The sequence below is a fragment of the Python bivittatus genome, unplaced genomic scaffold, assembly GCF_059951505.1.
Source record: "Python bivittatus isolate LINGU-HERP-01145 unplaced genomic scaffold, Pbiv_v1 ctg000330_np1212, whole genome shotgun sequence".
NCBI lineage: Eukaryota > Metazoa > Chordata > Lepidosauria > Squamata > Pythonidae > Python > Python bivittatus.
Window position 1 is genome coordinate 44,929,581 of NW_028277058.1, and position 24,106 is coordinate 44,953,686.

The 24,106-nt window shown below is 38.3% G+C and overlaps 1 protein-coding gene across 2 annotated transcripts in view; it reads left to right on the forward strand.

Annotated features, from left to right (window-relative positions):
* The first annotated feature begins 1,141 nt into the window (after window positions 1–1,141).
* Window positions 1,142–24,106, forward strand: part of LOC112540522 (uncharacterized) — a 43,067-nt gene continuing 20,102 nt past the window's right edge. For both annotated transcript variants that reach the window (XM_025166040.2, XM_088141134.1), the window contains exons 1-11: window positions 1,142–1,371; window positions 2,743–2,858; window positions 5,061–5,175; window positions 6,965–7,139; window positions 9,230–9,341; window positions 12,840–12,946; window positions 16,748–16,874; window positions 19,758–19,878; window positions 20,826–20,911; window positions 22,517–22,647; window positions 23,119–23,178. In XM_025166040.2, the coding sequence (XP_025021808.2) occupies window positions 1,364–1,371; window positions 2,743–2,858; window positions 5,061–5,175; window positions 6,965–7,139; window positions 9,230–9,341; window positions 12,840–12,946; window positions 16,748–16,874; window positions 19,758–19,878; window positions 20,826–20,911; window positions 22,517–22,647; window positions 23,119–23,178 (1,158 nt within the window). In that variant the 5' untranslated portion in view covers window positions 1,142–1,363. The remainder of the gene's footprint in view (window positions 1,372–2,742; window positions 2,859–5,060; window positions 5,176–6,964; window positions 7,140–9,229; window positions 9,342–12,839; window positions 12,947–16,747; window positions 16,875–19,757; window positions 19,879–20,825; window positions 20,912–22,516; window positions 22,648–23,118; window positions 23,179–24,106) is intronic.

The following is a 24,106-nucleotide window of genomic DNA, read 5'->3' on the forward strand; positions in this document are numbered from 1 at the left end:
CAGTTAAAATGGGTCTTTAATTTGCTATTCTAACTAACAAATAAAAATAGTCTATTCTTGTGCTAATGAATGGCTGGCTTTACACAACTCTTAAGGTAAAATGTGTTTCACCAATTTGGGGCTCATTGTGTTAACTCAGGCAATGTGGTTTTATGGTTTAGTGAAATATGCAAATCCAGGCAGTTGGATTAATTAATAAACTTATTAATTATTATTAAATTAGCATGTACTAACACACCCAAATCTAGTTTCATTGCTGAAGAACAGTGACTTGTGCAATAGGTGTCCTATAATACCAAAATGATCTTTCATTTGCATTTTGATATTTCATGGTGTTATTTTATTCAATTTATTCATGCAACACATTAAACCACATTAAGTTTAGCATATGTGAATGCAGCCTTTCACATAAATGTACAGTACTTTAATTTTTTTTTATATAGTCAATATGGGTGTTTTTACTTTATGTACAAATAGAAATTGTTAAAAAGAAGTAAAAACAATGAGAAAAATAAAATTACATTAAGGCAATTTAGACTGAAGATCTAGAATTCAGTCCACAAATTGTCAGTGTTTGGGTTTGGTTTAACATACTCTGTGAACTCAGGCATTGTAATTTTTAAACCACATTTTATAACATGCTGTCGTGTAAATCCAACTGTGGCTTATTCTGTAAAATAGTTAAGTTATAGTTTAGGATAATGTATGAATCAGTTGATCAACATATCTTTCAGAATCCTTTCTAATCAGCAGAAATATAACCCCATCTGTCCTTCAGTGTGGAGAGTTGTGTTTATTTATTTACAGTACTTCTGAAAAGTAGGAATATTTCTAAACATTCCAGAATAGCTCCTTGACTGAGCAGATGGTGAGGGACTCATTTCAATCAACTAAAATTTAAACTCTCACAGCTAATAGTGATAGGTTTCAAAGAGTAGCCAGGATGGAGGCAAATTAGATTAAAGCAGGCAGGCAAGTTTATCTTATTTTGGATGATAAATTGGCAAAACGACTACTTTTTGCAATATTGTATCTTTTGTACTTTCATTTAACTTCTCTGAAAACACAGTGCCTCAAAGGTTTATTCAAATCTGCTTTTGATTTCTTAAAATGAAATTTCTCAGTAGATGATGCTGGAAAGGAAAAGTCACCAAGAGCCATTTGATATCACAGCCTCCCTTTCCTCAGGGCAGAGGATGGCTCCAGCCTGCCAGCTGTTTTTTTCTGTTAATGTTAATGATAAATGGAGTTGGTCAACACTGAGTTTGGAACTGGAATGCAGGACAGCTGAAGCTGCCAAGATCATTCTGTTACAATTCCCCCCACATGAGAGGTTCAGTCAGCATATGATCGCAAGAAACACATGCAGAGGTAAGGAATTGGCTATATGGCTGTATTTTTCTCAGAACAAAGATTAATGCTCTTTAAATGTTAGATCGCCACATGGGTGGCAAACGATCAAAATTTTTCGCCATGAAAATCCAGAGTAGCTTAATGGGAACACAGTATTGGCTGAGGAAGGTGGGAAGGTTTAAAAATACCCTGGTGAAATTTACTTAGTTTTTAAAGAAAACACAGACAGAAGTTTAAGATGATTTGAAATTAAACCAAACAGTATTTGACTGAAAGGTAGGTATAGTTTACCCTTCTTTAGCATTCTGAACTAGAATCATGAGTCTTTTTAATGTGCAGGGCCAAAGAGAGTTTTTGCAGTAAAGGAATAGATGTTGAAGTAAAGGAGTAGATACAAGGCTGTAATTAAAGTTGATCTGGTTAAAATTGTTCTTTTAAAATGTTTAAAATAAATAATCATACGAAATGTTTTAAATTATTTTTAATACAAGCAGTAACAAAAATGTTATAAAAAGAAAGGCTGTTTCCCCCCACCCCAGTCCTATGACATCTAGTTTTGTCTGCCGAGCTGTTTGTGATTTCGTATAAAGTCTGTAAAAATGTTTTTTGCCATTTTGTACAACATTCGTTAACATCACAATGAAACACAGACTGAAGTGGGGTTGCACTTCTGAATGTGTTTGGAAATATGATGCTCTTAAAATATAATCTAGCACAACACAGACATTTAGTATAGCTTTTTGCCGACATTAATATTTTTGAGTATACAACCCACTTGTTCCTTTGCTGCACAAAGCTGCAGTTTAAAGTACTGCACTAGAGTTAAATATCCTAACATTGATTTATCATCTTTGCACTATGTACAGATAATTTATCTCACAGGACATTTTTGCCTAGTAAAAAGAATTGGTATAAAAATACAGTGGACACATTTCAGATTCCCTTGATGTGTTCCCATTTTTACAGTGATTCATTTCCGATTGCAATATAATAATAGATTTATTCACACGTTACTCATATATAGAACCTTATGGGGGTTAAATAGGATTGGGACTAAATAGAACTAAAAATAATTATTTAAATAATCAATTTCAGCCCCAATACCACTAGAATATTTTCAGTTATATTACAGATCTCATTGTAGATGATAGTACCTTACCATCTGGTTGGGTTCACACATTCCACAAAACCATGATTTGATTTTATCATGGGTTACAAAACATCTTATGGCTGGATTTGCACAGTCAAAGCGACAAACAAACTCTTATTGTTTAATCTGTCAACCAGAACTCTGTCTTGATTTTTACAAATAGTGTTTGGTAACAGTTCTTCTATAACATGAATATTATTATTTTTTATATTGCACTCTTACCATTTCATTTTTTGCAGACTCATGAATTGCTTTTCCGTTCTGGCAAAAAATGATTGGAAGACCACCTTTATCTTGTGGAGCAGCAGTGCTGCATCGGCTCATTGTCTTCCCTGTATGAGAAGATCTTTGCACAGTGAGTGTTTCCTGAAGAGATTTTTTGGAGGCTGGGATGATCAAATGAAAAGAGGCAGGCATAATTCCATGTGATTTAACTTGCATGCAGCTGTTAAAAATGGAATTTTGTATATGGACTGGAGATTCACCGAATTTGGTTTGTTTCACATTTTAAGTGAATGGACCAAATTCTATTTTCTTTATTAATGTTCCAGCTTTAATAATTTTACAGCTCACAAGAAATTTCAAAGAAATTTGTTAATTAGAAAAGGTGCTACCATACTCCTGATTTTTCACAAAAATTTATTTCAACTTTACCCACCTCCTGATTAAAACATATTGATAAGACACCAGTGCAGTAAAGAATAAAATATATAATACTATGCAAAATTAAAGAATACAAAATCATATATATATATTTGTAAATCATAGAGTAAAACTGAGAGGGCGAAAAAGAAATGTTGCCATATCTTAATAATTCTAGGTTTTCAAATAAAAAATAAGCAATTTTCTACTGGAGACTAATTTATAAGGGCTTCAGAGTATCTTGAAAATATCTCTTTTTTGAAAGAAATGAAATTATGATTTATGAATTTGAAGATTAAGAAAGATGTGGATTAAAAGAGAGGCTGAAGGGGAGGAGGGTAATAAGATTGTAATTATCTGTTGATAAGAAGGTTGGAAGTCATTCATATATTTCTAAACTTGACGGGTTTTTTCTTTTCTCTCTTTTGTTTCTTGCCCTCCCTCCCTCCCTCCCTTCTCTCTCTCTTTCTTTCTCTCTCTCTCTCCTTTTTTCTTTTGATTAGTCTTTTATTCTATGTAAAAATTCTTAATAAATATAAGTAAAAAAAAGAATTTCGACAATACAAAAAAAGGAAAATATCTGTTTTACAGTCACAGCCAAAAAGGGGTCGTAAAGTTAGTAAAATCTAGATGGTTTGATATTATTTGTGTGTGTGGGGGGGGGGGTATTCTCAGCTACTGTTTCTTTTTTGGATTGTATTTTATATATTTTAACAGTTATTTAGTTTGTGGTTCTTTATTTTTAGACTTTGTTTGCTGCCCAGAATCACTGCAGCCAGAAGGGCAACCATATAAATCAAAATAAAAAAATAATCTCTGATCTTTTGAATAAGTGGACAATCATATCCTGTAGATAATACAGAAGATTTTCTAACTGATTGTTATTACAACAGAAGCCTAATGAAAATAAATGGTTTAGTATCTCCCCTGTAATTCAGCAAATGGCATCACAAAAAATCTTGCCATGACACACCTTTCATAAACAATATTTGTCTAACACAGAAAGCTATTCCTCAGACCATGGTTTCTGTTTTAAATTATTATACCATGAAGGTATCTTTATCTTACTCAGGAAGGACAAATCATACTATAAGGATATATCTCTGATCCTCTGTCCAAATTCTACATTTGCCTGTCTTTGTTCACATTGGGAAATATCTATGTCTTAGTGAAGTCAAATTTTTGAAGTAGGATTCTGATTTCTACTGACCAGAAATTATTTTATGGGCAGACATAAATCATACAGTATAATTTATGTAGCCTATATTCTGCCACAGGAGTCAGTTTTAGTTAGTAGCCAAAATGTGTTGATGTGCTAGAAAAAACAACGCTTAAGTCCTAATTTCTATCCTCAAATAAATTGTTGGACTACTTCTTAGTATCCCTAAAACCATTTTCAAGATTATAATTGGAAGATTATTTAATTGATCAAGTTAATGTAAGCCTTATATTTCCATCTCATATAATATCTGGGGTTGTAATTCTTTAATAACCTGAGAATAAATCACACCTGTCTGCTGCTAGCTTTGGTCCAGAATCTAAGGAAACCATTCTCAGTTGGACCAACCTTTCACCTTTGTGCTTTTATATAAAAACTCCTTGAGCTTGAAATATTAAATTTCAAGTTAATATAATGAGAGAACTTCATTTCATTTCAATTTCATTTTAGCCAATGTGTCATTTGTGTGTTTTTCTGCTTAACTCTAAACATGTTCATTTTAGATTTATTATAATAAATTGTTAACCTGTTATTCTGGCAGTAACATCTAAGACCTTTCTGGGCATAACGAAATAAAACCATATCAATTACAAAGAATAAAAGCAATGCTTCTTTAAATAGGTGAAAGAAAGAAATACAGATTGTTTAGTTCTTGAATTGAACCATTAATAAATAAATAAATATATTTTATTTTAGATGGTGACTTCAACATTCATCCCTTTGTAAAAGAAGCTATGGAGAGTAGAAAACCGATTGTTGCCTTGGAAAGCACCATAGTCACACATGGCATGCCATATCCACAGAATCTGAGGTGGGCTACTTCAAACTTTTGTCTGATGCTTCAATTAATGATAGGTGGATGTGCCTTCTGGATAATCTTGGGGCATTTCCCCGCTTGCACCTAACCAAGTAAAAATATGCTCTGGAAATATCTCTCTTTCTGCTATGTCCTCTATGAGATCATTCACTCACTCATGAGTGAGACATGCTTAAATCATCCATATGTACATCAGTATTAAAGTACTGTTTTCTCTCTTAAGCTAAGAGCATTTGATGATAGTAGCAGGATGTGAGAGATCATTACATGAGAGGCAAAATCAGATGATCAATAGTGGATGGGATCAGAGAGTTACTTATTGGCAGTTTCAGGCTAATGCAGACATGTGCCCTCTTTCCTCTAGCCCTGTGAGAAACTCTGGGAAGCAGGTGGAGAGGAGGGTCAGTTGGAGTGTGAAGAGGAAGCACAGCCCAGATATGGGGGCCTTGGGAATGAAGAATTTCAAAGAGACCCCATCTTAATTGGCTTCCTATATGTTTGCCTGGGAATGTACTGTTAATAGTTTTCAAGATTAAGTTTTTATCCCAAGCTAGCATTAAGGACACCTTTCTAAAATCCAGGTGGTTCTCATGTTGGGGTTTGCCAGTTCAATAGTAAGGTGAGTATTTTAACTCTCAGTCTTACAGGATTGACCTTCTACAGCTCCATCTCCTTTTGTCAGAAAATCATCATTAGTTGCCTGTATAAAGAAAAGAGAGAAAGAAGAGAGAAATCCTAAATAAGAGTTTGTGACACCGATCTTTTCTATTTTTTACATTTTAGACTTAACTCAGCTTTATTTATAACAGAACAGGATGTTGGGGGGAAAATACAAGAAGGCACCTACTGTCAGACCTGCCTTATTGCTGCTGGAATGCCATCACTGATAGACATTTTTCCCAGCACATAACAATCCTTGAACCAATTTTTTGAACAGAAGAGTAATAAATATTTTCCTTCTCTAAAGGGAATTTAGGGTCTCCCTGCACTTGAGAAGGAGAGTAATGACATGTAGTCTAGTACATTTTTGGAAGTCTACCAGAAATCCTTTAGGATGATCCAGGAAGATTTTTGTTTAATTTTGTTTTGTTAAATTCAGGAAGAAAACCCAATTCATATTTCCTAAAATCAGGACATCTTCTTTTACAATTTCAAGAAGTGATTGAATTTTTTTATTTTTTTGCAAAGTTTTGGGAATTGAAGTCCACACATTTGAAGTCCACGCTGCCATAGAGACATGGTCAAAAAGAGGGGCTACTGGGACTTGGTGGTGCTGTGGGGCAAAAGCCTAAGACTGCATGTGGGGAACAGTGCAGGTGGGGAAAACCCTAAGACTGCCTGTGGCAGAAATAGAGGGAATGATGCATTGTGAGTCATTGGCTTTTCCACAGATTATGGAATGCCAAAAGAGTGGTGTTGGGGATTTGGGCTGTGTGTGTTATCAACCAAGCATCATGGGATATAAATCATGAGTTTGGGTTTAGTTTGTTGTGTAAATGTAGCCAATTGTGGTTTTACCAACAAACTATATTTATTGACTAAAAACTAACCAGTCTTTCCTATGTTTTATAACGAGCCAAATGCTGACAGTGTAACATGTAGTTGGAGCTAAATCAGTAAATTAAGAGCAAGGGTATTAGATTGTGCAGAGAAACCATAGCTGAATAAAATGAAATATAAAACAGGGCCAAGGCTTTGGTGCTTTGGTATCTTAAATGTTTTGTTTTTTACCCTCTTCCTTTTCCTTTTTTTGTCTCTGTTGTCATATGTTGAATTTTTCCAGCTTGGCCAGAGAAGTGGAAGAAATTGTCAGAGCAAATGGGTGTGTGCCAGCAACTATTGGCATTTTAAATGGCTGCATCCACGTGGGCCTCCAAGATGAAGAACTTGAGATCCTGGCAACAGCCAAGAACGTAATGAAGGTCTCTCGCAGAGACTTCCCCTACGTTCTCAGCCAGGTACTGGATGGAATTCCTCATTATTCTGGTTTGCTGGCCAGTTTACATAAATAATTCAGGAGTCAGGATCAGTGGTTGGTAGCGGCTTTCCTTTGAGTGAATCTGCAAAATAACCACCCAAACAGCTGAGTGGGTGCTTTCTGACAGGGGATTAGCATTAAGCAAAATTATTTATCTAGTTGGCAGCTAGATTTTGGTGAACTTGTGTCTTTGAAACTTTGGAGATGCTATCTCTAAGCAAATATTTGCCACTTCCTGTTGAGATGCACTTGAATTTCGTATATATACCTGCTATTCTCTACTGCTTGAGGAAACTAATTCTTTGAAGTATAATCAGACACAGACAAGCAATTATGTCTAAAAAAAAAGGCTGAAAAAAATCACTAGGATTAGTTTCTCTGTGTAGAGTGGTGCATTTCTTCTCTGTACAAAGAGACTGGAGTCCCTTTTATGCCATAAGTGGACAAGCAATAATGTAGAGCATTACTTCACAACACTAGGGCCTATTTTAGAACAGGACTATGATTTAATAGTAAAACACATGCTTTCTGGGCAGAAGATCCTGGATATAATTCCTACCATCTCTATACTCCTGGTTAAGTTTTGAAAAATTCTTACCAGGGTCTCTGGAGAGCTGCTGCCAGGCAGTGTCAGTAATTGACTAGATGATGGCCAAGGTTCCTTCCCACCCTTCCGTTGTGTCCTGGGATAGATGAATCAGTAACCTGACTGACTGTAAGGCAATTCCTGTATTCCTGTGGTGTCATCTGTTGGCCTTCAGAGGATAGTACTGAGCTTAAGAAAGGTGGAGGGGAAAATACATTTTCCCCACAGCCATTTCTTGCAAAATATGCCTGTAATGCAAAATATTTTAGGATGTCTTGATCTTTAATGGTCAATTAAGCCCTTTGTTTAGAGTGTGCCCTCCTACCCACAAGCTTGAATAGTAAGATCTTCGGGAGCTAAAGGACATGATAGGAAGCAACCTCACCAGTTTGTTTTTTAGGAAGTGGATTGTTTTGTGACTAGACATACAGTAACTATCTCGGCATCCATTCTGTGTATAGGAAAGCCACTTATACAAGCTCTTTGATGAGAGCCCCTACAATGTGCTCTCAACATTCCAGATGTATCTACCAGCCCCAAACAGTTGCATGTTCTATCCTACTTCTTGCATTCAGCATAGCATTTTGAAAGAGTGCCTTCATTTTCTAGGGAAACCTAAGCAGCCCAAGAGCCAGTTTTTCACACTGGAGTCAGCAACATTGGCTTTGCCATCCTGGTTTGCATCTATCCTATAAAAAGGAGGCAAAAAGCTGTTTGACTCCATGTGAGTATGAAAGGGAACAGTAGTTCTCAGTCTCTCTGTCTTGTTTATGCTTGGAAGTTACCATAAATTTGGTAACCTCATGTTTGCTTTTCAATTCATAGAGTCATAAAATCTTAAGAGTTGGAGGAAGTGCTCAGATACCCATTCAGCATCATGAATCTGGCTGGTGATTAAGGAGTCCTCTTCACTGCTGAGTAGCACTTACTATTCAGAGGTTTCTCCTAATGTTCCACAAGACATGGCTTTGCTGCAAATATTATTTATAAGTTTAATCTCAGTGTCCAAGGCAACAGAGAACATGTCTTTTGTACAAGAGCTCTTCAAATATTTGAAGACTCTGTTATGACTCCCTGTAATTTTTCTCAGCTATTCCTCCCACACTCCTTATTAACTCTGTTGCCTGAATGTCTAAGGGAAAAACATTTGGGAATAAAGGCAGGTCCTTGTAATCAAAGATAATGCCATGGGGCAAATAGGAAGTACTGAGGTTCAACTGAATTCCCAGATTGAATTGGCATAAGACTGCATTAAACCATAATGTTATGTTTGTTTTTCATTTAAGAATAATGTAAGAATCTCCTGTTTTAGCTTAACATTATAGATGAAGGCCATTATGGCTTGTTCAACAAGCCATGACTATAAAAAATCCCACCTTAGCATTATATATGAACACATTTCAACCTTTTGCACATATCACCTATTGCTGATTGTTTCTTTGAAAAATATGAAATCTGAATAATTATTGGTTGTTCCATGACAGGGCTTGTCTGGGGGAACTACTGTGGCAGGAACCATGATTGTGGCACACAGAGCAAGAATTCCAGTGTTTGTAACTGGAGGAATTGGAGGGGTCCACCGGGGAGGAGAAAAGAGTAAGATGAACATCATTTTAATTACAAATCAAAGTCTTAATTATCAAATGCCATTTTAAAAACCATCCACCATTTTCTTATTACCTATAGATGGATCCCTACTAGGGACACAATACTTATTTGTTGTTACACTGTTTCAGCATATGTTCTCCTCTATGTCTGGTCGAGTAACTGATGTAAAGTAAGTGCATAAAGGAAAATAAGTTTCTTTTGTTCAAGATACATAATCTAGTTTTCCTATGTTCAGAGTTCCATGGAATGAAGTTTATTGACTAAGTCTTACATGTAATATTTATAAAGATCCCCAGTTACAGGTTCCCAAGTAATGGATGCTAAAAAAGACTTCTGCCTAAGCAGGAAAAAAATCCATTTCTACCTGAGAACCAAACTAAGCTGTGTATTAGATTTATTAAATGTAAAGAATTTATTTATTATTTATTACTTTATTAATGCATTTATCTTTCAAAAACTGCTGCTTTCAGGATGTAGGGAATCCAGACAAAGGGGATGAAGATGCAAATCTGCTGTAATGCAAATTCTGGTGTGAATCAGCCTCCTGGTGATGAGTGTTATGACCAGGGGCCTGCAATTGCACAAAATCTCAGTATATCCCTGTTAATTCCATAGATGGGGAACTTTCATTTTAAGACCGTGTCTCTTTCTGAAATTGACAAGCAATTTAGATGGGGGAGAACAAGTATCCTGGGCCTTTGCCACTTGTCCTCAGTCCAAGAAGAGGAGGTCTTCTTGGTTAGTGCTATTGGTTTTGTGGGACCCAATAGCACTGACTCTTCAGCACTTCATGATGACAGGGTAGAGATCATGTCAAGCCCTGCAAGGCTGGCAAACTCAGGGAAAAAGAACCACTTGGGTATAAGGAAACAGAATCTTGAAAGCCTGTCAAAGCAATTCTCTCAATCAACTAGACTGATTTGCTCTAAGTCTCTTTCTCATGTTTCCTCCTCTTACTGTGCCAAGGGTCCTCTTTCCTCCACCAATTTCCCAGGATATGATAGACAACCCATCACAGATAAGTGTTAAGGATTTATTTTGTGTCCCTCTTTGTCTATCACTCCACCTGCTGTTTGTCTAAGAATTGCTAATTGGAAGTCATTTCCTTCTGCCTTTCTTCCCAAGCACACATGAACAAAGCATATGCTCCTTGAATCCTCTCCTGGTAGGATGGAGTCAGCTAAGTGCTATGCTATTCAAATAATGTATTTCTTGCGAATAAATAGTTATAAAACCCGATTCACTAATTTTAGTTCAGACCAGAATCCTACTATGAGGAACACTCACAGGCACACACAGAATACTTCAGCCACCAATATTTTTCTCTCTAGTCTGCTCAGAAGAAAGTAAAGTAGTCTTCACTTAATAACCATTTGTTTAGCAACTGTTCAAAGTTACAGTGGTGCTGAATAAAGGGACTTACAACGGTTCTCGCACTTACAACCATCGCAGCACCCCTGCGGTCATGTGATCACGATCTGGGTGCTTGGCAACCCACTTGCACTTACGATGGTTGCAGCATCCTGGGGTCACATGATTGCCATTTACGACCTTCCCAGCCAGCTTCCAGCAAGCAAAATCAATGGGGAACTGTGTGATTCACTTAATGACCGCATGATTTGCTTAACGGCCACAGTGATTCGCTTAATGACTGCTGCAGAAAAGGTGGTAAAATCGGGTGCAACTCAATAACTGCCCCGCTTAACAACAAATTTTCTGGTTCCAATTGTGGTGGTTAATCAAGGACTACCTTTAAACAACTCCAGCTAATTATTTGCTCTAGTCGGTTCTTCTTATGCTCATCTACCCTGAATTACTTTACACAGGAGAAGAGTTGCAAGGTCTGCAAAGAGTCAAAGCAGCTTGGATTATTCTAGAATGCATTTTATATGAGAATCAGGATTAGAAAATAGAAATGCCATAAAGCATTTATGTAGCACAATTTTAAACAGGTTTTACTCATTCTAATGCCCTTCAGGTGTGTTATGATTACATCTCCCAGAATTCTCAGTCACATTATCTGTATCAAAGAAGAATACATTCCTTCATTTTCTGATTAGTTGAAAATATTGCCTTTTCCAAAACTGATAAATTACACATTTCTAGAAGCCAGTCCTTGATGTCTGGAATAATAGCACTTTTCAAATCTCTCAGAATAATTTTTTTTGTAACCTTCCATGCCTGGTACAAGCATAATTCCTCAAAAGGAGACAGATTGGAAAGTTTAGGGGTGTAATTCAACACTATATTAACATCTTTAACATTTAGGGATTTCCCCAAAGATCTACTTAAGTACTTCGAAATACTATTCCAGAAGAATTCCAATCATTCATGAGACCATATCATGAGGGTTAGTGACCCCTCATTTTTTCTCCATCTCCAAAAAGAAGATATATTCCCTTTCAGATTTATTCTTTGGGGAATGTACTGGACAATCTATGACTCCATGTGAGTAGGAAAGGGAACTGAAGGGTAATGTGCAATATGTCAGTTGCCACTACAGTGTAGTTTTTAAAGTGAACTATTAATGTATAGAGAGTAATCATATTTATTATTTATTTTCATTTCATTTCAACTTAATCTTAAAACAAATTTAGTTTTGGCCTTGGCTCTTATCCAAGCTTTTTGTATATGGTTTTTATCCAAGCTTTTTTTATCCAAGCTTTTTGTATATGGTTGAAAACTCTTAGTTTGGGGGGGGGGGAACAAATTGAATTCTTGATCTACCAGTGGGCAAACCTGGCCTTTGATAATTGTCTCCTTGTCTGGAGGAAATAGCAAAATAGATCTTAGAGAAAAGGCTTTCTCTGTGAACCACAAGCCCAATCTTGATTCCCACCTCTTGCAACTCTTGTTTTGAAATGAATGCAAATATACATTAGGCACAGTGTTAAATGTATGAAAGCATCTAGTTTGGTCCTCAGTAGAAAGCCACTGCTGAACCGAACGCCCAATACTGGGGGCAGAGCCGGCTGTAGACATTTTGGCGCCCTAGGTAAAGTCATAGTCTGGGGACCCCTACAGATCTTCCAATTTTGTTAGGAATTTCAAAAAGGTGCCCTCTTGTTTCTTTTTTTCTTTGAGTTTTTGAGCTTTACATTTTCAGCCCTGGACAATTTTTTTTCTTTTCTTGGACTTTTTCACCCTATTTACATTGTGAAATTATATTTAACCCTCAAGCGGGCACACTGGCTCACAGTGTGCACCATTACTGCTTTTCACTTTTTTACTGTGTTTTTAGGAAGTCTTTTCAATTTTGGCAACCCCTAAAATTTGGTGCCCCCAGGCCAGTGCCTACTTGGCCTTAGCCTAGAGCCAGCCCTGACTGGGGAAGTTGGACCATTAGTAACATACGTCAACTTCATATGTTGCTTCATTATAGGATTTTGATTTTTTTCTCCTAGGAAGCGTGAAAGCTTAGAAATTGGGTAATATTTGAGATATTTCTCCTGAATTTGTACTGATATATTATCCTATCTTTTTCAGCTTTGGATGTGAGTGCGGATCTGACTGAGTTAAGTCGTACTCCAGTTGCTGTAATTTCTGCAGGAGTTAAATCTATCCTTGATATCGGTAGGACACTGGAATATCTGGTAAGCTATAAAATTATAGGGTTTCAGCGTTCCTTGTTGGCTCAAAATGTCAAGCCTGTCCTGTTAAGAAGTGGGATCTTTGCCCTTTTGAAGGAGAGAGTGAAGTGATTTGTGGACGTTAGGAGCTTGCACATAATTTAAAATACAGTGGTACCTCAGTTCACGAACTTAATTCATTCCGCGACTCTGGTCGTGACCCAAATTGGTCGCGACCTGAATCAAATTTTCCCATAAGGTTCAATGTAAATATGGTTAATCCGTTCTGACCCCTACGAATTTGGTCGCCAACCGATTTTGGTTGCGACCCGAATCAAATTTTCCCATAAGGTTCAGTGTAATTACAGTTAATCCGTTCTGAACCATATGTATATTTTTTTTTAAACCACAAAAATATGACACAAAGTACAGAGAGTGCATATATGACACGAAGAGAGAGAACGCTAACCTTGCTCGACGCGACTTCTGGCGTGGAGGACAGGAAGGCGGGTGGGGAGGCAGTTATTGCTTGGAGGGAGAGTCCCCCTCCCTACAGGAAGCCACGACCACGTGTCACGGCAGGGAAAATGGCCGCGGATCCTGTTCGTCACCCGATCCGGCGTTCGCGAACGAAAGCAAAATTTTGCGAATGGTGCTGTTCATGAACCGAATTGGTCGTGAACAGAAGCGTTTGTGACCCGAGGTACCACTGTACATGAAATGCTGGGTTGGTGGGAATGTTGGACAGTGCCTTCTCTGTGGCAACATCCTGATTATAGAACCTCTTCTTGTTTAGTTTTGGAAGGTTGTAAAACATTTTTGTTGATGCTTGAATGATCTTAAATGTAATTCACAAGTCTGTTTTCCTATTTTATTTGTTTAACGTGTTTTATTATGGTATTTCATTGATCTTAATTTGTTTTTGCGTTAGAAAAATATTTTGGCTTTAAAGGGGATAAATAAATACTATTATTAAAATATTTAAATAAAATGAATATCCCTATATTCCCTTGCAGCTAGAGATGCAGTTACATTGGTTTAAAACTGCTTTGCATGGAGGAGGTTTAGGAAATTATTTGGGAGCTGGAACTGTTCCAGAATGCAGTGTTTAGACCACTGGCAAGTCAGTCCCACCATTGCAGGATAATACTAATTCTGAAGTTGCTGCACTGGTTGCCACTGGTTTCAGTTAGCATCTGGTCTAACTGAAAATGCTTGCTATTACTTGCAAAGCATTTTACCATGTAGTACCAGGATACATCAGGCACTATCTTACCAAATGCCCAGGTGGGCTTGCCTGCTGAGAATCTTGGAGAATTCTTGGAGTAATGTGAGCTAGGTGGCAGATCTTTCTTGTTGCAGCCCTCAGGTCCTACAACTTGCTTCTCCAGATATGCATTTAGATCCTTCCCTTCTGGCATTCTTGAAAGCCATGAAAACATTATTATTCTTCCATGCCTTTAGACCTAATTAACTGTAGTGGGCATTTTGGTAGGGTGAGTTGTTCTATTTTGCATGTTTTGTTTTGTTTGTTTTTATTATATATATAATTTCTATTATAAATAGGGCTGAGTCTTAATCTGACTTTTGAAAAGGATGGAGAGCTGTAAAGCCTTTAGAGGTTCCTAAACTGTTTACTAACTTAATATTGGACTGGGACACCATAGATCCAGATAATATATATCCATGAAGGAATAAATGATGACCTCAGACCTTGGACCATTGGTGATCTTGAGCCAGTTACATTTATTAGATTAACCCAACGTTCAAGGTTGCTGTGAAGTTAAATGAAAATGGATACATTCTATGTACCACTCTGAGCTCAGTAGATAAAAATGTAATACATGAATAGAATTTTTGTCCTGCTTCTGACCCATCTCTCCCTTTCGCTGCAATGTATCTACAATACCCACTATCAGTAGCATTTTTTTAAATAAGGAAATAACTCAAAGGAACTTTTTTACTTTCAGTGATGTTTGTGAATTTTCAAATGGTGAGATATGAATCCTCTAATAGATTGTTTAAAGTATTTGAAAGCTGCAATTACAGTAGCGCAAAACAAATTTTCACAGGCCAGGTATAATTGAAGACCTTATGTTTGACCAACAAAGCCTTAAATGATTTGGAGACAGGATATCAGATATCCCCCTCCCTCCACCAAATTTCTTTCAGTATAAATCTGTCCCTAACTTATTATATCAGAAGTTATCACTAGAGATATTAGATTGATGGGCCAATCAATTAAAGTTCTGCTTTTCCAAAACAGTTTGTCCTATTTGTCCTATGTAGAATCCAGAGGGGCATATCAAACTGTGCAAAAGAAGTAATGGACACAAGTATGACATCAGGACTCAAAACAAGGACAAATTGTATCAGATCATTTCAACCTCCCAGGACAGTCCATAGCAGACCTCACAGTGACTATTTTGGAAAAGTGAAACTTTAACAGCACCATTGAGTGAGAAACTGTTGAACTCACATACATCAAAGGTTTCAGGCAATCACAAAAGTTCTCAACAAACATAGTAGATTTTTAACACATTACAATTATTAATTAATAAACTATTTCTGATCTATCTCTCATGTAACCTGCATCTGCATAACCAAACATTCTTCCCCTCCCTTCTCCCCACCTCATCCCAGTTTAAATCTTACATCAAGATTGACTTTACTCTGTACTTCTTATTTTACTGTAACAGTGAATTTATCTTTGTAGGTGGTTGCTTTTGTCTAATTTGTAGTTATTAGCACACTGTGTAATGAATGGCTTCATCCCTTCCTCCAGCATTATAAATGTGGATAAGTTAATGTTTGTTGTGAGTTGCTTCAGAGAGTGTTTAGCGTAAGAATATATAGAACTGCTGGTATGGGCCATGAACAGTTTTCCGGAGGGCAGTAATGTATGTCATCATCTTCTAGCCACCTCCAGCCTACTCTGAATGCAACCCCCTCCCATGTATTCCTGTTCCAAGTTGAAAATAGTGTTTTCCAGCTTGTGCTGACTCAAGTGTTGCTATCCAGTTTACCTGCTACACTTTACTTGGTTCCAGGCAACTCCCTGCAGTTTGATGAGCTCCTGCACAGAGGCAGGAATGCCCCCTTGCCCCATTTTCTCAGCTTTTCCTCAAGAAGGTATGTTCCTGCTTCATTTATAAGTTTTACATAGTGGCCTAGTAGACATAAAACTGGACTGACATGCAGAAAGTCCCTGGTTCAAATCCCAGCAGGAGTGTCTGTGGGTTTTTAAAATTATTTTCTTTCCCTAAGTTCCCTATTTCTCTTCTGGGCTTTTAAAAAAAATGAATAAGTCTAGTGCTGCACTGTTTTGTTTTTTCAATCACTTGAGTTAGATGGGAAACCCTTCCATTTCAAGAGTCTGGAAAAGCAATGAAATAGTGCACCAATGGACTTACTAGCTTAGGGAAGGAAGAATAATAATTTTTAAAAAAGGGTTTTGTTGGGTTTCAAAATAGGGATGTTCTGCATGTCAAAACAGGTGTTATAACCACTAAGCCATTGAGTAAGACAGAACAGAAGAGAAACATTTTATGTTATAAAACAGAAGCAGCAGGAGCCCTTCTTGAAAAAAAGCTGGGAAAATGCAAAAAATAAAATTTTATTTTAAATCTGTTTGTATCTGCATATTTGTTCATTCTAATGCCAATCCAGGGTAAAGCAATGTTGTGCACATAATAGAAGTAACACTCCCAGTATTTAGAGATTGTTATCCCACTTCTGGAAGAAGAAATGTGCACTGGGTATGAGCTCTTCCTTCTACATGGTATTGTGTCCTTTCAGTTTGCCTTTCCTGTCTTATATCTGCAGGAAACTCAAGGTGTCTGTGTGGCCACCTTTGGAAAATCAAGAGAGTTCCCAGCCTTCTTCTCTCACCAAAGTGGCTTCCAGGCACCATATCAGGTGCAGGATGAGAAGGCTGCTGCTCAACTGATTGGTGAGCCATCAGTAGAACAAGATGCATTGTGGATGAGTGGAATTTGAATGGAACTTCAACTGAGAAGCTTCTCAATTTCCCTGTCACAGGTTGCAGTGCTTCCCACGTTTGGTGGAGGTCAAAAGCTCACTGAAGTCAGTAAGGTTTTCTTCTAGATTAGCACGCATAGGATCAAGATAAACCCATCCCAAAATTCTCCTCTTTATCCTTAGCTATTTTTTCTCTCTTTCTTCTTGGCATCTCCTGCTGTATCCTTCTCCAGGCTTTGAATCCTATACCCACACTTGCCATTTTTCTGCAATTCCTTAGCCCCAATTTGTACATGCCACAAAATTAAGTGCTAAAGCTTTTTGTGAACTGTAACACACTATTGCAGTGGAAGTTGACTTGTTGAATGCTCTCCCTGGTCCCCCCCCCCACCAAACCCAGGTCTAGTTGACTCCCTGTTTTACCGTTTTTCAATATGTATTTTTTTCTGATACAAGCATTGAAGCATACAAACTCTTACATGCACCTTGAAGTACTACAGAACATGTACAGCATGTTGATTCTGTTGGACTGCAGCACCTGGACCCTCAGTTATGTTGTGCAAAGCATGTGCTATCTTTCTGCAGACAGCAAGATCTCTTGCTTCTACTGCTTTTTTCTTTGCAGTTCTCTAACCCATTGTTATAATTCCATTTTGTATTCCAGTTTTATGTTTTGTACAATATCCCCACATCTATTCGCCATTCCTTGTTTCAGTCAGGCTTTCTATTTTTATTTGATTGATTTTATTTATATTCCACCCTTCTGCTCTGGCAAGCAATCAAAGCAGTTAACAAGATTTAAAACAGAATATAAAAAGTTAACAGTACAGATTCAATTAACAAATAAATGCTAAAATTGTGTTACAGTTAAAAAGATAGCAAAAGAAATACAACTTTTCAGACTTCTGCGATTTGGGATGGGGGGAATTCAACTTTGAACAGAATGTGTTTCTTAGCATAGGAGCAGTGCAGAAGAAGATGCCCTCCATGTTTCAGAAAGAGTAGCCTATGACAGTGGGGACATATTTAAAAGTCTCTCCTGCTGCTCTTAACATCTGTCAACTTTATAATGGGATAGACAATCCCTTAGAAAGGGTCCTTCCTCTCTACTGAACTGAGGTGCTGCTTGATTTGATAGAAAACTATTAGCATGAAATTTGCTATTCCCGTTGGTCATCCCCATCCTGCCTCAATCTATTGTAATTACTTGCCTTCTCTCCAAAGTAGAGAGACACGAATACATGTTGTCGGTTGCCCTTTGTGCCAGAATAAAACTTACTGATACAGTGATACCTCTACTTACGAACTTAATCCGTTCCATGACTCTGATCGCAAGTTGGGTTGGTCGCAAGTCAAAGTAAATTTTCCCATAAGGTTCAATGTAATTACCGTTAATCCGTTCCGGCGTCCGCGGACCATGCGTCAGGGGCAGAAAAACGGCCGCTGACCATGCGGCAGGGCGGAAAAATGGCCGTGGACCACGTGTCAGGGGCGGGAAAATGGCCGCGGACCACATGGAACGGGCGGAAAATGGCCGCGGATCCGGTTCGTAAGTCAAGGCAAGTTCATAAGTAGAGGTAAATTTTTGGGGCCGGAGCTGGTCGTATCTCAAAAAATTCGTAAGGGGCGTTCGTAAGTAGAGGTACCACTGTATATCTAAGGAGCTTAAAACTATCTCACTTGTGGGCTGGGGGGTAGGAAGTGATATGAAGGCAACTTTATGGGGGCATGGCAGAAAAACAGATTGCTAAGGCGTGTTTCTGTCTTGGTTAGGTGCAAGTTGGAAAAAAACAATAGCCAGACCCTGAGCAGTTTAGGGCTTTAAAGTACAATACAAGCACCTTAAATTGTTCCTGGTAAGCAGTTTGCAACCGTTGCAGATCTTTCACTACAGAAACCCTATGATCCCTCTACCTTACACTGGTAAACACCTACCACATTTTGCACCAACTGTAACTTCTGGGCACTTTTCAAGAGTAGAACACATTATGGTAGTCTTTTGTTCTATACCCTTTAGACTCTGCTTAGACTATTTGCTCATTATTGATCTATAGTATCATCCAACCATCACCAATATATCAGTTACAAAGTTAGGCTTTATATCACTGTAACTTTGACTTAGTGACACTATAAAGTGTTATAATCAGTAGTGAGAAACAGTGTGGCATAATGGGGGGAGGAATGGGGAACCCCAGGTTCTCTCCACTTTCAGCCACAGAAGTTCTCTCAGGTGCTGGAGAACCAATCTATCTCAGTCTTTTGTTCCTTGAAGTAAAAATGGAAGGAAGGAATGCTATGTATGTTACCTTGAACTCCTGAATTTAAAAGTGGAACATAAATCTAATTATAAGTAGCGCGAAAATGGCTTTAGCTATCCTTGGCACTTCTCCTCTTTCATGGTGGATCTTTCAACTGATACCACCAACTTTATGCGGGGCTGAATGAGGTAAGGTGCAGCTGAAAAGCATCCGTGTTTTGGAATCCAACGTTCCATTTCCAAGTGCAAATTCTATTATTTTTTGATAGATTTATCTTCTGCCTTTACTCTCAGAGCTCAGGATCATATCCATAGCATTCCCTCCAAATTACCTCCAGCAACTGGATTATTGTGAGGTAGGTGGAGCAGAGAGACCTGCCCAGATAACCTTCCCTGGCAGAGTGCAGAGTTGAGTGTAGAATAAAGAAGCAACAATGGTTGTTCCTGTTCGCTTGCTTGCTTGCTTGTTTATTCATTCATTCAATTTGTATGGCCGCCCACGTCAACAAGTGACTGGATGGCTCCATATATTGTGTATTGATTAAATTGTTTAACAAAGATAAGACCATGGCACAACAATGACTCTCTTTTTCTCAGCCAGGTCATTAACTTTGCAGCTGGGCAGTGGAGTCCTGATTGCAGTTCCCTGTCCTCCAGATCAAGCTGCTTCTGGACAGCTTATTGAAGAAGCAACCCAGCAAGCTTTGAATGAGGCTGAGTAAGAATTTCTTTTTTAATAAGTTATCAATGTCCGTAACAGCTTAACAGCACAGTAATGGGTGTGCAAAATCTCCAGTTCAAATCTATTCAGGCATAAGCTCATGGGGTAGCTTTAGCATAGTATCCTTCATCATTTCACCCCAACCCAACCTCCCATGTGTAACATGGACTTGATCATTATGGTATATCAGGTTGATATAAAGTATATAGCGGTTCTCTATAGGAGGTCCTTTGAGCATTCAGCAACAGAGCAATGTACATTCGAGGAATGTTAACTAAACAGCAAAAGGGGTCAAAATCTATACAATGGCATATTATGGTGTCATGATCCCAAAGGGGTGTGTTTGGATTGCAACATTGTGCCCACTATCCTCCAGATTTGACACTCCACCCCCACGGACACCACTGCCTTCAAGCAAGATTGTTGTGGGGTACATGCCTAGGAACATTTTCTAACTTCTGCAACAGTAGGCAAAGTTAAAGCAATGGAAAGTCTATGACTGGATCTCTTACTGTTTTGTTTAAAGTTGATATAGAACCATTAGAGCTGTAATGCTAGTAGAGGGCTTAAACTCTCTCCTAGGGATATCTTCCCACAAGTCAAAATTTGCCACAGTTAAAAGGACAGAGACACTCATGTTTTTCATTCTCTTGAACACTTCTGTGTCAGGGACAGGAGAAGCTAGGTAAATAGCACTGTGATCCCAGTTCAGATTGCTTCCCCCAGTATGGCTTCATTCACCATTTTCACAGCTGCAGCAGATGCAGTCATGGATCTCCTACTATGTCCTGTATTCCCAGTCTAAATGTATCATCCTTACAGAAGCTTTCTTCAAGATTCTTCTCAGTCAGAAGTATTTTGATCAGGGGTTTTTGCAAAATATCTCATTCTGTAAATGGATTAGTTATCAATCATGCAAGGCTCTGCTTGTTGTCTACCTACAGGGAAAAAAAGATCACAGGAAAGGAGCTTACACCCTTTTTGCTGCAGAGGGTAAATGAGTTATCTGGTGGAGAGTCCCTGAAGTCCAGTATCCTTTCCTAGTCTCACAGCATCCTCCCTAGGCTTTCTCTGTCACCCCCCCAAATAACTCGACTTCATGATTTCTTCCTCCAGTCTCCATACGGAGCTCTGCAATATTGCTACCTGACCTGTCCTTAAAGAGTCACTGAGTCATGCCCAAAGCATCTTTTTTGTTGGTAGATCTCAGTTGCAGTTGGAGAAGCAAAACATTCAACTTGTTCTGTGGGTGGGCAGCCGAGGGAAGCAGTTGGAAAGAAAAGAATAGGGGCAGTGTGGACGCAGGTATGGTGTCTCCAGCTGTGAGACAGAGGGACCATGAATCCAAGTTGCTTCTTCAAAAAGGCCATAATTCAGAATGTCCATGCTGATTTACAGCCAGGGCTATGACAGTGTCATCAAGAAATGTGGGATTTTCCCCCTGTGTGGTAGGAGTCTACACTCTGGACGTCCTACAACATCACTGAATGCTTTACTAATTTGGTTGGTTTGTTGTTTATTTGCTTTAACAATATAAGTTAAAGCAAGTAAACATATTTTTCTAGGAGAGACTGCCATAGAAACCTGAGTCTCCTTGCCATCACCAAAAGTCCTTAGTCTCCCTTTTGGACTGGAAGATATCTGTGTTTTAGGCATAGTAGTGGGATTGTTGGGAGTCAGTAGGGGCAGTTGTGAGAGGACCAGGCTCACTTGTGTAAGATTCAAATTCATACCTCCCTTTTCAGCTTAGAATTCAGAGTCCCTAGGAAGAATCTGTAGCTGCAAATTTGAGCCAGTCTTCGGCAAACAACAATAACCAGACAGATTTCCTTGGAAACAGAAACAATCAACTGGATCTGTGGCACTATGTTGATAGGTAGCAGATCTTCCAACCTAGAGTGGATTCCAGGAGAGATTCCAGGGGAGGACTATTTCCTTCATACTATAGTCTGCTAATATGTATGCATGACTCAACTGCTTTACCACTGTGGGGTGCAGAATGCTGAACTAGGTGGGATGACAAAACTCTTTTTGATCTTAAATTCTTATGGTAATCGTTAAAAAACCAGTAATGGTTGGTTGATGTTTCTTGCTGCATTCTATCGGTGGGATCAGAAGATATTAGGGTGGACATCTTGGTTACTTTACAGAGAGCAGTCTGTTTGAATAGATTGTCTTGTTCTGTTCAGTTCCAGGTCTAACCTGTATAAATGCAAATCGGTATATGTAAATATTATGCAAACATCCTTTTTTTTATACTGTATTTTCTCTTTTGAAGTAATGTCTGTGTGGGTGTTCCAGAAGGCATAAGAGCAGCCATAGATAACGGGATGGCTTTTTTGGTTTTGTGTTTATATTTCTCTTTCATTTTTATTGTTAATTGCATGCCTATCTATCTATCTATCTATCTATCTATCTATCTATCTATCTCCCATCTTTTCTCTGAGAATGCAAGGTGATTTACATGGGAGTGGGACATTTTTTCTAATTTTATCCTTGTAACAATAACCCAGTGAGATAGGATCCAATGTAGGATCTCAGTATTCCAAGTTTGGCATCCTAATTACCATACTTTACTGACTGTTTTGATTCTTGGGTTGTTTTATTTTTCTTTCCTTTTATCAATTGGTATCAGATGTTGCGTTGATCAAGAATAATGCCAGAGTGGGCAGTCGCATTGCTGTAGCCCTGAACAGCCTCCAAAGAAATCAGGGCTGGAGAGGCAGCTTGCTTCAAAATGAAAACACACCTATTGTGCCAAGACCAGTGAGTACTTATCCCTATTATTACAATTTCCAGAAAGACACCTTGTCTCATGCTTGTTTGTCCATCAGTTTGTCTTACAGCACATGCCTTTGCCCTTTTTGTCAAGAGTCCTCTTGTGTGGAATGATTTGTTGAGCTGGCACCGTTCTGTGATTGTTACTGTGACCCGTGCTGATGTCTGAACTGTATAGGTCAATCTTTACTCTGTAGATATCTTGGACAATGGCCATTTCTACTGCCTACCCGCATTATTCACTGAATTACAGGCCATAGAAAAGCATAAGCTCTGTGCCCAGGAAAATCATTTTAGGTGGTGTGAGGTCCTGAGCAGCTAGTTGCTCTCCATTCTTGGAGCAATTTATCTACTTATTTGAATGTTCAACTTATACTTTAAAGTGGAAGAGCTGTAAAAGTCAAATAAAATTCGAGTTGAACACTTAATAACATTTTCACACTTCTGTTTCCTTTTTAGGTAGTCATTGGTGGCATCAACATTGACATCATAGCCAAGGCAAGAGCTGCAACAATAAAGGTAATTGTGTTTAATAATGTTTAGATTTTACTCTTCATTTGGCCTGTTACTTCAGAACTTGCTGTCATCTTTTCTGATGGTATGCAGGCTGGAGTCAAACAATAATAGACTGTGCAGATCAAGTCAGATTAGAACCGTTTGGAGAATTGCAGCAATCTTATTTGAGATACAGCTAAAATCACCCACTCCCAGCTTAAGGGAAGAAAAAAAATGTTCTCCAGAGTCTTCAATTGAAACTAAATTTGCACATTGCTGACTAGCATCAGGATCATGCTGATCACCAAGGCTGTCTGTCCTCAAAGCAGACCTATATACAGTGTTGAGCACTTCATCTTTATATCAGTCATGAAGCTGATCTCTCACTTTTTTAGAGAGGCTTTTTTTTTACTTAATCACAGAACAAGTATTTGTGCAGACCAGAAGAATAGTAGCAGAGGTGAAAAGGATGAGACACTCAGCTTTTGATGCAAAGGCTGCCTTTGTGTTGTTAGAGAAACAAAGGCAGGGAGAAGCAGAATTTCCTATGCCATAGAAGTTCTAAGAGCAGGTTGTTTGGTATTTGAGCAACAAATACCTGGGCCTGAAGAACCGGAGTAGACCCACAAGCTTTGGTAGAAGCCTATTGGTCCATTTTGTCCCCTGGCCACCCTTTATCCATTTGTAGTGGTGATGCTACAGTGTCCAGTGAGCAGAAGTTCTTGCTTCTGGATATTCATAGCTGAGGTGCAGAGAGTAAGACCCATGGCTTCTGCTGTCAAAAGTAGTGGGGTTGAGTCCCTGGCATCTTATTAAGAAAAAAGAAAGGGTGGGCACTCTTCCACAAACAGATGGCAGCATTTAGCTATTGAAATATATAGGGCAGGTTGATGATGGGTTATAGATACTGCTAGTTCAAAAAGAATAGTTGTCCAGAAATCCCTTCCAATGG